At 43.6% G+C, this 18,055-nt stretch overlaps 1 protein-coding gene and 1 long non-coding RNA gene across 2 annotated transcripts in view; one reads left to right on the forward strand and one right to left on the reverse strand.

The window, feature by feature from the left end:
• LOC309504806 overlaps window positions 1-18,055 on the forward strand; it is a 125,010-nt gene that overhangs the window by 65,874 nt on the left and 41,081 nt on the right. The gene's annotated exons all lie outside the window — the stretch shown is intronic.
• mrnip (MRN complex interacting protein) overlaps window positions 4,082-18,055 on the reverse strand; it is a 25,777-nt gene continuing 11,803 nt past the window's right edge. Inside the window, exon 7 of the mRNA XM_082177459.1 lies at window positions 4,082-4,804. Coding sequence (XP_082033585.1) covers window positions 4,202-4,804 — 603 coding nt within the window. The 3' untranslated portion in view covers window positions 4,082-4,201. The remainder of the gene's footprint in view (window positions 4,805-18,055) is intronic.

Here is an 18,055-nt window from a genome sequence, read left to right on the forward strand (position 1 = left end):
CTAAGAATGAAATGAATGAATCCTCTTCTGTTGAATCCAGCGCATCATCAGCGTTCGGGTTCGCTTTCATAGTGCTGTCAGTCTGTGAGGTAAACTAAATGTTATTGGCTATTTGAAAAGGGGGAGGAGCCATTCAATATGCCCCGCCTTAGCTTCCTGTTTCTGTTTCGCATCAAACAAAGCTGCTCGTATCAATGTGGCGTCCCCAGAATATGTCTGTGAAATTTCACCTCAAAATACCACTGATCGTTTATTATAGTTTGTCAAATTTGCCCCTTTTTGGGTGTGAGCAAAAACACACTGTTTGTGTGTGTCTCTTTAAATGCAAATGAGCTTTAGCTCCGCCTCCACTCAGAAGAGGGCGGAGCCTTTTCACGAGCTTCAGAAACTCCAGCAATAACAGAACAGGCCAATCTCACTCATCCAGAATCCCAGAATCACCAGTAGTGAGTGCAGCCTTACGGAGAGACTCCATAGACTCCATTTCTGAATGTTAGTGGAGACATTTCTGTAGTTGTTGTGGAGTTACATTGATCATCTCATCATCATGTTTAACTTCTCCACAAGTGTCCACAGTTCCTGAGGTGTTTATAAGACAGCGGTGACATGTTCTGGTCAATAGTGTTCAGTGCTCGTCTGTGCTCAACCACACAACAGTTTCAGGCTTTGCTGGATCTTTGGCCATTGCGTTAGAACTGGGGCCGGTTTCACAAAGATAAGCCGCGTTTCCACCGAAATTACCCGGAACAATTTGTCCCAGGAACTTTTTTCCCAGGAACTTTTTTTTGCCCCAGACCGGTTGCTTTTTGCGTTAATACCGCGGTCTAAAGTACCGGGAAGGTAAACTGCGCGCAACTGCTCCTCCCAGTCTGCGACGGACAGTAATCACTTTTGAGCGCCACATTTATAATAAGTATGGAGGAGATTCAAACTGTGCTGCAGTTATGTATTGGTTTACTAACGAGGTAATTAACAAAACAAAATAGACGAGCACTGATACTAAAGCGTGTTCAGAAAACTCGTATGTGTATAAAATTAGACAACGTATGTTATCAGTTATTGTGAGATGCCTGGGATGAACGCGCAAAAATTTCCTCTTTCGCAAATACGCTTAAAAAAAGCCTGAACCCCGTCTATCAATCATAAATAGTGACAGTCTTGTAAATAGTTGTTTGTTACTAACCTCAAAGCGCTATTTCAATCCTGTTATAGTACATTTGTAACATGGTTTGGAGTGCCTTGCAATAGATGACAATGTGTAAACATAATGACTTAATAATAAAAGCTGTGGCAGAAAAGAGACGAGCACTGATAAAGCGTGTTCAGTAAGCTCATAATGCTAACGTTAGATATAAAATTTGTATGTTATCAGCTATTGCGGACATTGACCGTGAGATGGCTGGGACGAACGCGCAGAAAGTTTCCTCTTCCACAAATACCCTTAATAAAGCCTGAAACTCGTCGCCAGTCCACCAGTTTTTTTTTTATTAAATTCCATATTTGCAGACAGACAACTCTTACTGCATGAAGCCACAACACGAACCTCAATAGATTTTTTAAAAAGGGAGGTTAAAAATAAATAAATGCTGCGTGGAATCATCCAACCAAAATGCAGCGTGAACACAACCAATCAGCTTGTGCAGCGCACAAGTCCCACCCCTGAAAGTTCCTGAACTTTGAAAAAGTACTACCTCATGAGCAGGGACTATCGGAGGGGGAAATATTTAACCGGAACTTCATTTAGACCCTGGTTCCTGCGGTGAAAACACATCGAGTACCAGCCCAAAGTTCCTAGTTCCTGGGGAAAGTTCCTGCGGTGGAAACGCGGCTATAGACTTTGACTATGGCTTAGATCAGAGGTCTTCAATCCTGCTCCTGGAGGGCCACTGTCCTGCAGAGTTTAGTTCCAACCTGCTTCAGCACACCTGCCTTTGAATACTCAAGCGATTCTGAAGAGCTTGATGAGCTGATTCAGGTGTGTTTGATTAGGGTTGGAACTAAACTTTGCAGGACAGTGGCCCTCCAGGAGCAGGATTGAAGACCTCTGGCTTAGTAGATAGTCAGACTTCAGATAGACATCTAAATCAGCACTTGAGGGCGTTTTTCCACTGGGTTCGTTTGCTGCGGTCCGAACCCGAGTGCGCTAGTTCCCGGCGCCCCCCGCAGCGTTGGTCTGGTTTCACACTCAATTAGTTGTATCGAACCCAGGTGCGTTTGCAGTGATCTTACGTCATCGCAAACGCACACGGAAAACGCATGGAGAATACAACTCGACTGAGCATAGCTGTAATTTGTCTGTTTTTTTGGTGCTATTATGCACAACATAGTGAGAGACAACTACGTTTATGTTCATTACATGGTGTAATTCAGCACATATCCAGGGGACGCCGTGTTTCTGCTGCTCGCAGAAGATTTTTCACTGATGTGACAGTGATACGCATGCGCGGGATACTATACTTCCTGAACAAGCACGCACCCGAGTCCGTGTTGCTTGCACATTAACGCGAACCGCGCCACGGTTCGGGAGCAACCGAGCTCAGACCACCTCCTCCAGGTAGTCTCGGGTTCGGTACTCTAGTGCGCACCCGGGTCCGATGACAGCGTTCACATTAGCGATTTTTCATACGAACCGTGCCCCGGTCCGCACTAAACTGCCAGTGTGAAAGCGCCCTGAGACTCTGACTATCTTAAGTAGGACTACACTGCAATGCATTCTGGGTAAAATAAGACACTTTTCAAATAAAAAAACATGGCGGATTGAGTAAGCGCATTCAACCGCTCAGTGCAGTTTACCCCAGCGGAACATATGTGTTTGTTGGAGGAGTATAACAGTTAAAAGGACATTTACTTGGGAAATTTAGCGGAGAATGTAGTAACAAGAAGAAATGTTTAAATTATGAGCCATCTTCCCTTTTCTTTTGGCTGTTTGTAATGTAACTGATTGTTACTGCTGGTTGCCAAGGTAACATAGAGCCTTAGACCTAAGTTAGCCTGGGGGTAAGGTGTCTGGGGGGTAAGTTAGCCTGGAGGTAAGGTGTCTGGGGGTAAGTTAGCCTGGGGGTAAGGTGTCTGGGGGGTAAGTTAGCCTGGGTGTAAGGTGTCTGGGGGGTAAGTTAGCCTGGGTGTAAGGTGTCTGTGGGTAAGTTAGCCTGGGGATAAGGTGTCTGGGGGGTAAGTTAGCCTGGGGATAAGGTGTCTGGGGGGTAAGTTAGCCTGGGTGTAAGGTGTCTGGGGGGTAAGTTAGCCTGGGTGTAAGGTGTCTGGGGGTAAGTTAGCCTGGGGATAAGGTGTCTGGGGGGTAAGTTAGCCTGGGGATAAGGTGTCTGGGGGGTAAGTTAGCCTGGGGGTAAGGTGTCTGGGGGGTAAGTTAGCCTGGGTGTAAGGTGTCTGTGGGTAAGTTAGCCTGGGGATAAGGTGTCTGGGGGGTAAGTTAGCCTGGGTGTAAGGTGTCTGGGGGTAAGTTAGCCTGGGTGTAAGGTGTCTGGGGGGTAAGTTAGCCTGGGTGTAAGGTGTCTGGGGGTAAGTTAGCCTGGGTGTAAGGTGTCTGGGGGTAAGTTAGCCTGGGGGTAAGGTGTCTGGGGGTAAGTTAGCCTGGGTGTAAGGTGTCTGGGGGTAAGTTAGCCTGGGTGTAAGGTGTCTGGGGGGTAAGTTAGCCTGGGTGTAAGGTGTCTGGGGGTAAGTAAGCCTGGGGGTAAGGTGTCTAATTTTTTTGGTCTAAATTAAGTCAGTCTTTATTTTAGTGAAACAATCTAACTTGCATTAGACTAGTCTATGAGCAAATTTTAGACTTGTCTAACACTATAGACCGGTCTAAAATAGCTTTGTGAAAGCGGCCCCTGGTCTCTGTTGTCGCTTGTGGAACCAAATGTCGGCTGGTGTGTGTAAACGTGCAGATTAAGGGCCGGTAATATTATAAGATGATCCTCTTCCTGAGTGAAATCTGATCTGCTTAATTTCTGACACGCTTGCAGAGAAAGGCTCTCCAGAACAGATACTGGGTTTCACTCTTCATGTTTTCTGTGTTGGCAGAAGCACAGGGGACCCGATTATAGCACTTACACACGGACAAACTCTCATGATATTTCACCTTTAACTACCAATGCATTTTTATATTTATTGAAGAGAACATTGAAACATCACACAACTTTGTTTGTTAAACATCCTTGAACGAAAATGTTTCAGATAGAATACATCTTATTCTTCAAAACGTGTCATCGAAGTCTTCATCAGTGAGAAACAGGGGGTTATAGGACAGCTTTGGCGTCTTGGCCCGTTCACAGAGTGTGTGTTCAGAGGCTGAAGGCTTGAGTGTGTGTTCAGAGGCTGAAGGCTTGAGTGTGTGTTCACAGAGTGTGTGTTCAGAGGCTGAAGGCTTGAGTGTGTGACTGCTGGTGTTACTGGACACAGAAACGCCCCACACACACGTCTCGTCATTGGGAGGAGATCTGCGCTCTTCACAATCTTCCACTTCTGTGGGATAAGCCACCGCAGTGTCATCACGGCTCTGAGGGAAAGCCTGATCTTGATCATCATCCTCTTCCTCATCCCGATGAGTGGGAACAACACTGAGGAACTTTTCCCATCTGGAGTCCTTCTCAAGCCTCTGACACGCAGACACTGAAGGAGTTACGCTAGGTCTGGTCACGGCGACAGCTGGCGGCTTGTGCTGATGTTTATCTCCAGGGTTCTCCACTGTGTGTGTGTGTGTGGAGCTGTAAACAGCCCGAGGGGATGATGGGAGATTTGTGCGACGGGACGGGATCACGTCACCTGACCCTGATCCTGAGCTGAACCTCCTGTCGTGCTGCAAGAGAAACGAGAAGTCAGACCTGCGTCTCAATGTCCACTATCCACCCTAAACAGTGTGTGAGATTAGAATAAGTGCGTCTCAATGTCCACTATCCACCCTACACAGTGTGTGAGATTAGAATAAGTGTGTCTCAATGTCCACTATCCACCCTAAACAGTGTGTGAGATTAGAATAAGTGCGTCTCAATGTCCACTATCCACCCTACACAGTGTGTGAGATTAGAATAAGTGTCTCAATGTCCACTATCCACCCTAAACAGTGTGTGAGATTAGAATAAGTGCGTCTCCATGTCCACTATCCACTCTAAACAGTGTGTGAGATTAGAATAAGTGCGTCTCCATGTCCACTATCCACCCTAAACAGTGTGTGAGATTAGAATAAGTGTGTCTCAATGTCCACTATCCACCCTAAACAGTGTGTGAGATTAGAATAAGTGCGTCTCCATGTCCACTATCCACCCTAAACAGTGTGTGAGATTAGAATAAGTGTGTCTCAATGTCCACTATCCACCCTAAACAGTGTGTGAGATTAGAATAAGTGCGTCTCCATGTCCACTATCCACCCTAAACAGTGTGTGAGATTAGAATAAGTGCGTCTCAATGTCCACTATCCACCCTAAACAGTGTGTGAGATTAGAATAAGTGCGTCTCAATGTCCACTATCCACCCTAAACAGTGTGTGAGATTAGAATAAGTGCGTCTCAATGGCCACTATCCACCCTAAACAGTGTGTGAGATTAGAATAAGTGCGTCTCAATGTCCACTATCCACCCTAAACAGTGTGTGAGATTAGAATAAGTGCGTCTCAATGTCCACTATCCACCCTACACAGTGTGTGAGATTAGAATAAGTGTGTCTCAATGTCCACTATCCACCCTAAACAGTGTGTGAGATTAGAATAAGTGCGTCTCAATGTCCACTATCCACCCTAAACAGTGTGTGAGATTAGAAGTGCGTCTCAATGTCCACTATCCACCCTACACAGTGTGTGAGATTAGAATAAGTGTGTCTCAATGTCCACTATCCACCCTACACAGTGTGTGAGATTAGAATAAGTGCATCTCAATGTCCACTATCCACCCTACACAGTGTGTGAGATTAGAATAAGTGTGTCTCAATGTCCACTATCCACCCTACACAGTGTGAGATTAGAATAAGTGTGTCTCAATGTCCACTATCCACCCTACACAGTGTGTGAGATTAGAATAAGTGTGTGTGAGATTAGAATAAATGTGTGTGAGATGTGTGTGAGATTAGAATAAATGTGTGTGAGATTAGAATAAATGTGTGTGAGATTAGAATAAGTGTGTGAGATTAGAATAAGTGTGTGAGATTAGAATAAGTGTGTGAGATTAGAATAAGTATGTGTGAGATTAGAATAAATGTGTGTGAGATTAGAATAAATGTGTGTGAGATTAGAATAAGTGTGTGAGATTAGAATAAGTATGTGTGAGATTAGAATAAATGTGTGTGAGAATAAATGTGTGTGAGATTAGAATAAGTGTGTGTGAGATTAGAATAAGTGTGTGAGATTAGAATAAATGTGTGTGAGATTAGAATAAGTGTGTGTGAGATTAGAATAAGTGTGTGTGAGATTAGAATAAGTGTGTGTGAGATTAGTGTGTAAAACTAGAATAAGTGTGTGTGAGATTAGAATAAGTGTGTGTGAGATTAGTGTGTAAAACTAGAATAAGTGTGTGTGAGATTAGAATAAGTGTGTGTGAGATTAGTGTGTAAAACTAGAATAAGTGTGTGAGATTAGAATAAGTGTGTGTGAGATTAGTGTGTAAAACTAGAATAAGTGTGTGAGATTAGAATAAGTGTGTGTGAGATTAGTGTGTAAAACTAGAATAAATGTGTGAGATTAGAATAAATGTGTGTGAGATTAGTGTGTAAAACTAGAATAAGTGTGTGAGATTAGAATAAGTGTGTGAGATTAGTGTGTAAAACTAGAATAAGTGTGTGAGATTAGAATAAATGTGTGAGATTAGAATAAGTGTGTGAGATTAGTGTGTAAAACTAGAATAAGTGTGTGTGAGATTAGAATAAATGTGTGTGAGATTAGAATAAGTGTGTGTGAGATTAGAATAAGTGTGTGTGAGATTAGAATAAATGTGTGTGAGATTAGAATAAATGTGTGTGAGATTAGAATAAGTGTGTGTGAGATTAGAATAAGTGTGTGTGAGATTAGAATAAATGTGTGTGAGATTAGAATAAGTGTGTAAGATTAGAATAAATGTGTGTGAGATTAGAATAAATGTGTGAGATTAGAATAAGTGTGTGTGAGATTAGTGTGTAAAACTAGAATAAGTGTGTGAGATTAGAATAAGTGTGTGTGAGATTAGTGTGTAAAACTAGAATAAGTGTGTGAGATTAGAATAAGTGTGTGTGAGATTAGAATAAGTGTGTGTGAGATTAGAATAAGTGTGTGTGAGATTAGAATAAATGTGTGTGAGATTAGAATAAGTGTGTGTAAGATTAGAATAAATGTGTGTGAGATTAGAATAAATGTGTGAGATTAGAATAAGTGTGTGTGAGATTAGAATAAATGTGTGTGAGATTAGTGTGTAAAACTAGAATAAGTGTGTGAGATTAGAATAAGTGTGTGTGAGATTAGTGTGTAAAACTAGAATAAGTGTGTGAGATTAGAATAAGTGTGTGTGAGATTAGAATAAGTGTGTGTGAGATTAGTGTGTAAAACTAGAATAAGTGTGTGAGATTAGAATAAGTGTGTGTGAGATTAGTGTGTAAAACTAGAATAAGTGTGTGAGATTAGAATAAGTGTGTGTGAGATTAGAATAAGTGTGTGAGATTAGAATAAGTGTGTCCCAAAGCAGAGTATGCTGAAGAGAGTGTGCCAGAAGTCCCCGGATCGTCTACTATTCCCGGTGGATTTTCGACGTGTGGATCCATGCACACTCTAAAGGCTAATATTACCCACAACCCATTGTGCTTTGGAGCAGGAACTACAAACAAGTGTTAAAAAACTACAAAACATGGCGGATGTGCGTGACCGACGGTGAGAGGTTTAGAGGAAGGTTTGAGTGACTAATCAAAGTTTAACCTGATAGAAAAATATGTATATAATGTTATTTCATCTGCAATAATAATGTGGCCTTTTCTAAAGATCCGTTTGGCCATTAACTTTTAAATGCATCATTAATAATGCATGAATACGAGGAGAGTCTCGTCATGAGAGACCCGCGACTGCAGATCTGCAGATACAGGAGGACATTAAATGAAATGTGGAGGATTCTACTTTGCCAAGATGATTGACAGGTCAGTTTGAGTGACAGGATGCGTGTAACTGTAACATGTAACTAAGCGGTTAAGGACTCTATTGTATGATGTGATAGTGTGTCCTAAAGCTTGTGTCCTCTTCTGCTACACACTCATGATAGTGTGTCCTAAAGCTTGAGTCCTCTTCTGCTACACACTCATGATAGTGTGTCCTAAAGCTTGTGTCCTCTTCTGCTACACACTCATGATAGTGTGTCCTAAAGCTTGTGTCCTCTTCCGCTACACACTCATGATAGTGTGTCCTAAAGCTTGAGTCCTCTTCTGCTACACACTCATGATAGTGTGTCCTAAAGCTTGTGTCCTCTTCTGCTACACACTCATGATAGTGTGTCCTAAAGCTTGTGTCCTCTTCCGCTACACACTCATGATAGTGTGTCCTAAAGCTTGTGTCCTCTTCTGCTACACACTCATGATAGTGTGTCCTAAAGCTTGTGTCCTCTTCTGCTACACACTCATGATAGTGTGTCCTAAAGCTTGTGTCCTCTTCTGCTACACACTCATGATAGTGTGTCCTAAAGCTTGAGTCCTCTTCTGCTACACACTCATGATAGTGTGTCCTAAAGCTTGTGTCCTCTTCTGCTACACACTCATGATAGTGTGTCCTAAAGCTTGAGTCCTCTTCTGCTACACACTCATGATAGTGTGTCCTAAAGCTTGAGTCCTCTTCTGCTACACACTCATGATAGTGTGTCCTAAAGCTTGAGTCCTCTTCTGCTACACACTCATGATAGTGTGTCCTAAAGCTTGTGTCCTCTTCTGCTACACACTCATGATAGTGTGTCCTAAAGCTTGTGTCCTCTTCTGCTACACACTCCTGATAGTGTGTCCTAAAGCTTGTGTCCTCTTCTGCTACACACTCATGATAGTGTGTCCTAAAGCTTGTGTCCTCTTCTGCTACACACTCATGATAGTGTGTCCTAAAGCTTGAGTCCTCTTCTGCTACACACTCATGATAGTGTGTCCTAAAGCTTGTGTCCTCTTCTGCTACACACTCCTGATAGTGTGTCCTAAAGCTTGAGTCCTCTTCTGCTACACACTCATGATAGTGTGTCCTAAAGCTTGTGTCCTCTTCTGCTACACACTCATGATAGTGTGTCCTAAAGCTTGTGTCCTCTTCTGCTACACACTCATGATAGTGTGTCCTAAAGCTTGTGTCCTCTTCTGCTACACACTCATGATAGTGTGTCCTAAAGCTTGTGTCCTCTTCTGCTACACACTCCTGATAGTGTGTCCTAAAGCTTGTGTCCTCTTCTGCTACACACTCATGATAGTGTGTCCTAAAGCTTGTGTCCTCTTCTGCTACACACTCATGATAGTGTGTCCTAAAGCTTGTGTCCTCTTCTGCTACACACTCATGATAGTGTGTCCTAAAGCTTGAGTCCTCTTCTGCTACACACTCATGATAGTGTGTCCTAAAGCTTGTGTCCTCTTCTATACACACTCATGATAGTGTGTCCTAAAGCTTGTGTCCTCTTCTGCTACACACTCATGATAGTGTGTCCTAAAGCTTGTGTCCTATTCTGCTACACACTCATGATAGTGTGTCCTAAAGCTTGTGTCCTCTTCTGCTACACACTCATGATAGTGTGTCCTAAAGCTTGTGTCCTCTTCTGCTACACACTCATGATAGTGTGTCCTAAAGCTTGAGTCCTCTTCTGCTACACACTCCTGATAGTGTGTCCTAAAGCTTGTGTCCTCTTCTGCTACACACTCATGATAGTGTGTCCTAAAGCTTGTGTCCTCTTCTGCTACACACTCATGATAGTGTGTCCTAAAGCTTGTGTCCTCTTCTGTTACACACTCATGATAGTGTGTCCTAAAGCTTGAGTCCTCTTCTGCTACACACTCATGATAGTGTGTCCTAAAGCTTGTGTCCTCTTCTGCTACACACTCATGATAGTGTGTCCTAAAGCTTGTGTCCTCTTCTGCTACACACTCATGATAGTGTGTCCTAAAGCTTGTGTCCTCTTCTGCTACACACTCATGATAGTGTGTCCTAAAGCTTGTGTCCTCTTCTGCTACACACTCATGATAGTGTGTCCTAAAGCTTGTGTCCTCTTCTGCTACACACTCATGATAGTGTGTCCTAAAGCTTGTGTCCTCTTCTGCTACACACTCATGATAGTGTGTCCTAAAGCTTGTGTCCTCTTCTGCTACACACTCATGATAGTGTGTCCTAAAGCTTGTGTCCTCTTCTGCTACACACTCATGATAGTGTGTCCTAAAGCTTGAGTCCTCTTCTGCTACACACTCATGATAGTGTGTCCTAAAGCTTGTGTCCTCTTCTGCTACACACTCATGATAGTGTGTCCTAAAGCTTGAGTCCTCTTCTGCTACACACTCATGATAGTGTGTCCTAAAGCTTGTGTCCTCTTCTGCTACACACTCATGATAGTGTGTCCTAAAGCTTGAGTCCTCTTCTGCTACACACTCATGATAGTGTGTCCTAAAGCTTGTGTCCTCTTCTGCTACACACTCATGATAGTGTGTCCTAAAGCTTGTGTCCTCTTCTGCTACACACTCATGATAGTGTGTCCTAAAGCTTGTGTCCTCTTCTGCTACACACTCATGATAGTGTGTCCTAAAGCTTGAGTCCTCTTCTGCTACACACTCATGATAGTGTGTCCTAAAGCTTGTGTCCTCTTCTGCTACACACTCATGATAGTGTGTCCTAAAGCTTGAGTCCTCTTCTGCTACACACTCATGATAGTGTGTCCTAAAGCTTGTGTCCTCTTCTGCTACACACTCATGATAGTGTGTCCTAAAGCTTGTGTCCTCTTCTGCTACACACTCATGATAGTGTGTCCTAAAGCTTGTGTCCTCTTCTGCTACACACTCATGATAGTGTGTCCTAAAGCTTGTGTCCTCTTCTGCTACACACTCATGATAGTGTGTCCTAAAGCTTGTGTCCTCTTCTGCTACACACTCATGATAGTGTGTCCTAAAGCTTGAGTCCTCTTCTGCTACACACTCATGATAGTGTGTCCTAAAGCTTGTGTCCTCTTCTGCTACACACTCATGATAGTGTGTCCTAAAGCTTGTGTCCTCTTCTGCTACACACTCATGATAGTGTGTCCTAAAGCTTGTGTCCTCTTCTGCTACACACTCATGATAGTGTGTCCTAAAGCTTGTGTCCTCTTCTGCTACACACTCATGATAGTGTGTCCTAAAGCTTGAGTCCTCTTCTGCTACACACTCATGATAGTGTGTCCTAAAGCTTGTGTCCTCTTCTGCTACACACTCATGATAGTGTGTCCTAAAGCTTGAGTCCTCTTCTGTTACACACTCATGATAGTGTGTCCTAAAGCTTGTGTCCTCTTCTGCTACACACTCATGATAGTGTGTCCTAAAGCTTGAGTCCTCTTCTGCTACACACTCATGATAGTGTGTCCTAAAGCTTGTGTCCTCTTCTGCTACACACTCCTGATAGTGTGTCCTAAAGCTTGTGTCCTCTTCTGCTACACACTCATGATAGTGTGTCCTAAAGCTTGAGTCCTCTTCTGCTACACACTCATGATAGTGTGTCCTAAAGCTTGTGTCCTCTTCTGCTACACACTCATGATAGTGTGTCCTAAAGCTTGTGTCCTCTTCTGCTACACACTCATGATAGTGTGTCCTAAAGCTTGTGTCCTCTTCTGCTACACACTCATGATAGTGTGTCCTAAAGCTTGAGTCCTCTTCTGCTACACACTCATGATAGTGTGTCCTAAAGCTTGTGTCCTCTTCTGCTACACACTCATGATAGTGTGTCCTAAAGCTTGAGTCCTCTTCTGCTACACACTCATGATAGTGTGTCCTAAAGCTTGAGTCCTCTTCTGCTACACACTCATGATAGTGTGTCCTAAAGCTTGTGTCCTCTTCTGCTACACACTCATGATAGTGTGTCCTAAAGCTTGAGTCCTCTTCTGCTACACACTCATGATAGTGTGTCCTAAAGCTTGTGTCCTCTTCTGCTACACACTCATGATAGTGTGTCCTAAAGCTTGAGTCCTCTTCTGCTACACACTCATGATAGTGTGTCCTAAAGCTTGAGTCCTCTTCTGCTACACACTCATGATAGTGTGTCCTAAAGCTTGTGTCCTCTTCTATACACACTCATGATAGTGTGTCCTAAAGCTTGAGTCCTCTTCTGCTACACACTCCTGATAGTGTGTCCTAAAGCTTGTGTCCTCTTCTGCTACACACTCATGATAGTGTGTCCTAAAGCTTGTGTCCTCTTCTGCTACACACTCATGATAGTGTGTCCTAAAGCTTGTGTCCTCTTCTGCTACACACTCATGATAGTGTGTCCTAAAGCTTGTGTCCTCTTCTGCTACACACTCATGATAGTGTGTCCTAAAGCTTGAGTCCTCTTCTGCTACACACTCATGATAGTGTGTCCTAAAGCTTGTGTCCTCTTCTGCTACACACTCATGATAGTGTGTCCTAAAGCTTGAGTCCTCTTCTGCTACACACTCATGATAGTGTGTCCTAAAGCTTGTGTCCTCTTCTATACACACTCATGATAGTGTGTCCTAAAGCTTGAGTCCTCTTCTGCTACACACTCCTGATAGTGTGTCCTAAAGCTTGAGTCCTCTTCTATACACACTCATGATAGTGTGTCCTAAAGCTTGAGTCCTCTTCTGCTACACACTCATGATAGTGTGTCCTAAAGCTTGAGTCCTCTTCTGCTACACACTCCTGATAGTGTGTCCTAAAGCTTGAGTCCTCTTCTATACACACTCATGATAGTGTGTCCTAAAGCTTGAGTCCTCTTCTGCTACACACTCATGATAGTGTGTCCTAAAGCTTGTGTCCTCTTCTGCTACACACTCATGATAGTGTGTCCTAAAGCTTGAGTCCTCTTCTGCTACACACTCATGATAGTGTGTCCTAAAGCTTGAGTCCTCTTCTGCTACACACTCATGATAGTGTGTCCTAAAGCTTGAGTCCTCTTCTGCTACACACTCATGATAGTGTGTCCTAAAGCTTGTGTCCTCTTCTGCTACACACTCATGATAGTGTGTCCTAAAGCTTGTGTCCTCTTCTGCTACACACCCATGATAGTGTGTCCTAAAGCTTGAGTCCTCTTCTGCTACACACTCATGATAGTGTGTCCTAAAGCTTGTGTCCTCTTCTGCTACACACTCATGATAGTGTGTCCTAAAGCTTGTGTCCTCTTCTGCTACACACTCATGATAGTGTGTCCTAAAGCTTGAGTCCTCTTCTGCTACACACTCATGATAGTGTGTCCTAAAGCTTGAGTCCTCTTCTGCTACACACTCATGATAGTGTGTCCTAAAGCTTGTGTCCTCTTCTGCTACACACTCATGATAGTGTGTCCTAAAGCTTGTGTCCTCTTCTGCTACACACTCATGATAGTGTGTCCTAAAGCTTGAGTCCTCTTCTGCTACACACTCATGATAGTGTGTCCTAAAGCTTGAGTCCTCTTCTGCTACACACTCATGATAGTGTGTCCTAAAGCTTGTGTCCTCTTCTGCTACACACTCATGATAGTGTGTCCTAAAGCTTGTGTCCTCTTCTGCTACACACTCATGATAGTGTGTCCTAAAGCTTGTGTCCTCTTCTGCTACACACTCATGATAGTGTGTCCTAAAGCTTGTGTCCTCTTCTGCTACACACTCATGATAGTGTGTCCTAAAGCTTGAGTCCTCTTCTGCTACACACTCATGATAGTGTGTCCTAAAGCTTGAGTCCTCTTCTGCTACACACTCCTGATAGTGTGTCCTAAAGCTTGTGTCCTCTTCTGCTACACACTCATGATAGTGTGTCCTAAAGCTTGTGTCCTCTTCTGCTACACACTCATGATAGTGTGTCCTAAAGCTAGTGTCCTCTTCTGCTACACACTCATGATAGTGTGTCCTAAAGCTTGTGTCCTCTTCTGCTACACACTCATGATAGTGTGTCCTAAAGCTTGTGTCCTCTTCTGCTACACACTCATGATAGTGTGTCCTAAAGCTTGTGTCCTCTTCTGCTACACACTCATGATAGTGTGTCCTAAAGCTTGAGTCCTCTTCTGCTACACACTCATGATAGTGTGTCCTAAAGCTTGAGTCCTCTTCTGCTACACACTCCTGATAGTGTGTCCTAAAGCTTGTGTCCTCTTCTGCTACACACTCATGATAGTGTGTCCTAAAGCTTGTGTCCTCTTCTGCTACACACTCATGATAGTGTGTCCTAAAGCTTGAGTCCTCTTCTGCTACACACTCATGATAGTGTGTCCTAAAGCTTGTGTCCTCTTCTGCTACACACTCATGATAGTGTGTCCTAAAGCTTGAGTCCTCTTCTGCTACACACTCATGATAGTGTGTCCTAAAGCTTGAGTCCTCTTCTGCTACACACTCATGATAGTGTGTCCTAAAGCTTGAGTCCTCTTCTGCTACACACTCATGATAGTGTGTCCTAAAGCTTGAGTCCTCTTCTGCTACACACTCATGATAGTGTGTCCTAAAGCTTGTGTCCTCTTCTGCTACACACTCATGATAGTGTGTCCTAAAGCTTGAGTCCTCTTCTGCTACACACTCATGATAGTGTGTCCTAAAGCTTGTGTCCTCTTCTGCTACACACTCATGATAGTGTGTCCTAAAGCTTGTGTCCTCTTCTGCTACACACTCATGATAGTGTGTCCTAAAGCTTGTGTCCTCTTCTGCTACACACTCATGATAGTGTGTCCTAAAGCTTGTGTCCTCTTCTGCTACACACTCATGATAGTGTGTCCTAAAGCTTGAGTCCTCTTCTGCTACACACTCATGATAGTGTGTCCTAAAGCTTGTGTCCTCTTCTGCTACACACTCATGATAGTGTGTCCTAAAGCTTGTGTCCTCTTCTGCTACACACTCATGATAGTGTGTCCTAAAGCTTGTGTCCTCTTCTGCTACACACTCATGATAGTGTGTCCTAAAGCTTGAGTCCTCTTCTGCTACACACTCATGATAGTGTGTCCTAAAGCTTGTGTCCTCTTCTGCTACACACTCATGATAGTGTGTCCTAAAGCTTGTGTCCTCTTCTGCTACACACTCATGATAGTGTGTCCTAAAGCTTGTGTCCTCTTCTGCTACACACTCATGATAGTGTGTCCTAAAGCTTGTGTCCTCTTCTGCTACACACTCATGATAGTGTGTCCTAAAGCTTGAGTCCTCTTCTGCTACACACTCATGATAGTGTGTCCTAAAGCTTGTGTCCTCTTCTGCTACACACTCATGATAGTGTGTCCTAAAGCTTGTGTCCTCTTCTGCTACACACTCATGATAGTGTGTCCTAAAGCTTGAGTCCTCTTCTGCTACACACTCATGATAAGTGTGTCCTAAAGCTTGTGTCCTCTTCTGCTACACACTCATGATAGTGTGTCCTAAAGCTTGAGTCCTCTTCTGCTACACACTCATGATAGTGTGTCCTAAAGCTTGTGTCCTCTTCTGCTACACACTCATGATAGTGTGTCCTAAAGCTTGAGTCCTCTTCTGCTACACACTCATGATAGTGTGTCCTAAAGCTTGTGTCCTCTTCTGCTACACACTCATGATAGTGTGTCCTAAAGCTTGTGTCCTCTTCTGCTACACACTCATGATAGTGTGTCCTAAAGCTTGTGTCCTCTTCTGCTACACACTCATGATAGTGTGTCCTAAAGCTTGTGTCCTCTTCTGCTACACACTCATGATAGTGTGTCCTAAAGCTTGAGTCCTCTTCTGCTACACACTCATGATAGTGTGTCCTAAAGCTTGTGTCCTCTTCTGCTACACACTCATGATAGTGTGTCCTAAAGCTTGAGTCCTCTTCTGCTACACACTCATGATAGTGTGTCCTAAAGCTTGTGTCCTCTTCTGCTACACACTCATGATAGTGTGTCCTAAAGCTTGTGTCCTCTTCTGCTACAACACTCATGATAGTGTGTCCTAAAGCTTGTGTCCTCTTCTGCTACACACTCATGATAGTGTGTCCTAAAGCTTGTGTCCTCTTCTGCTACACACTCATGATAGTGTGTCCTAAAGCTTGTGTCCTCTTCTGCTACACACTCATGATAGTGTGTCCTAAAGCTTGTGTCCTCTTCTGCTACACACTCATGATAGTGTGTCCTAAAGCTTGTGTCCTCTTCTGCTACACACTCATGATAGTGTGTCCTAAAGCTTGTGTCCTCTTCTGCTACACACTCATGATAGTGTGTCCTAAAGCTTGTGTCCTCTTCTGCTACACACTCATGATAGTGTGTCCTAAAGCTTGTGTCCTCTTCTGCTACACACTCATGATAGTGTGTCCTAAAGCTTGAGTCCTCTTCTGCTACACACTCATGATAGTGTGTCCTAAAGCTTGTGTCCTCTTCTGCTACACACTCATGATAGTGTGTCCTAAAGCTTGTGTCCTCTTCTGCTACACACTCATGATAGTGTGTCCTAAAGCTTGTGTCCTCTTCTGCTACACACTCATGATAGTGTGTCCTAAAGCTTGAGTCCTCTTCTGCTACACACTCATGATAGTGTGTCCTAAAGCTTGTGTCCTCTTCTGCTACACACTCATGATAGTGTGTCCTAAAGCTTGTGTCCTCTTCTGCTACACACTCATGATAGTGTGTCCTAAAGCTTGTGTCCTCTTCTGCTACACACTCATGATAGTGTGTCCTAAAGCTTGTGTCCTCTTCTGCTACACACTCATGATAGTGTGTCCTAAAGCTTGTGTCCTCTTCTGCTACACACTCATGATAGTGTGTCCTAAAGCTTGTGTCCTCTTCTGCTACACACTCATGATAGTGTGTCCTAAAGCTTGTGTCCTCTTCTGCTACACACTCATGATAGTGTGTCCTAAAGCTTGTGTCCTCTTCTGCTACACACTCATGATAGTGTGTCCTAAAGCTTGTGTCCTCTTCTGCTACACACTCATGATAGTGTGTCCTAAAGCTTGTGTCCTCTTCTGCTACACACTCATGATAGTGTGTCCTAAAGCTTGTGTCCTCTTCTGCTACACACTCATGATAGTGTGTCCTAAAGCTTGAGTCCTCTTCTGCTACACACTCATGATAGTGTGTCCTAAAGCTTGTGTCCTCTTCTGCTACACACTCATGATAGTGTGTCCTAAAGCTTGTGTCCTCTTCTGCTACACACTCATGATAGTGTGTCCTAAAGCTTGTGTCCTCTTCTGCTACACACTCATGATAGTGTGTCCTAAAGCTTGTGTCCTCTTCTGCTACACACTCATGATAGTGTGTCCTAAAGCTTGTGTCCTCTTCTGCTACACACTCATGATAGTGTGTCCTAAAGCTTGAGTCCTCTTCTGCTACACACTCATGATAGTGTGTCCTAAAGCTTGTGTCCTCTTCTGCTACACACTCATGATAGTGTGTCCTAAAGCTTGTGTCCTCTTCTGCTACACACTCATGATAGTGTGTCCTAAAGCTTGTGTCCTCTTCTGCTACACACTCATGATAGTGTGTCCTAAAGCTTGTGTCCTCTTCTGCTACACACTCATGATAGTGTGTCCTAAAGCTTGTGTCCTCTTCTGCTACACACTCATGATAGTGTGTCCTAAAGCTTGTGTCCTCTTCTGCTACACACTCATGATAGTGTGTCCTAAAGCTTGTGTCCTCTTCTGCTACACACTCATGATAGTGTGTCCTAAAGCTTGTGTCCTCTTCTGCTACACACTCATGATAGTGTGTCCTAAAGCTTGTGTCCTCTTCTGCTACACACTCATGATAGTGTGTCCTAAAGCTTGTGTCCTCTTCTGCTACACACTCATGATAGTGTGTCCTAAAGCTTGTGTCCTCTTCTGCTACACACTCATGATAAGTGTGTCCTAAAGCTTGTGTCCTCTTCTGCTACACACTCATGATAGTGTGTCCTAAAGCTTGTGTCCTCTTCTGCTACACACTCATGATAGTGTGTCCTAAAGCTTGTGTCCTCTTCTGCTACACACTCATGATAGTGTGTCCTAAAGCTTGTGTCCTCTTCTGCTACACACT

Source organism: Leuciscus leuciscus (assembly GCF_965113295.1).
Source record: "Leuciscus leuciscus genome assembly, chromosome: 8".
NCBI classification, from domain to species: Eukaryota; Metazoa; Chordata; class Actinopteri; order Cypriniformes; family Leuciscidae; genus Leuciscus; species Leuciscus leuciscus.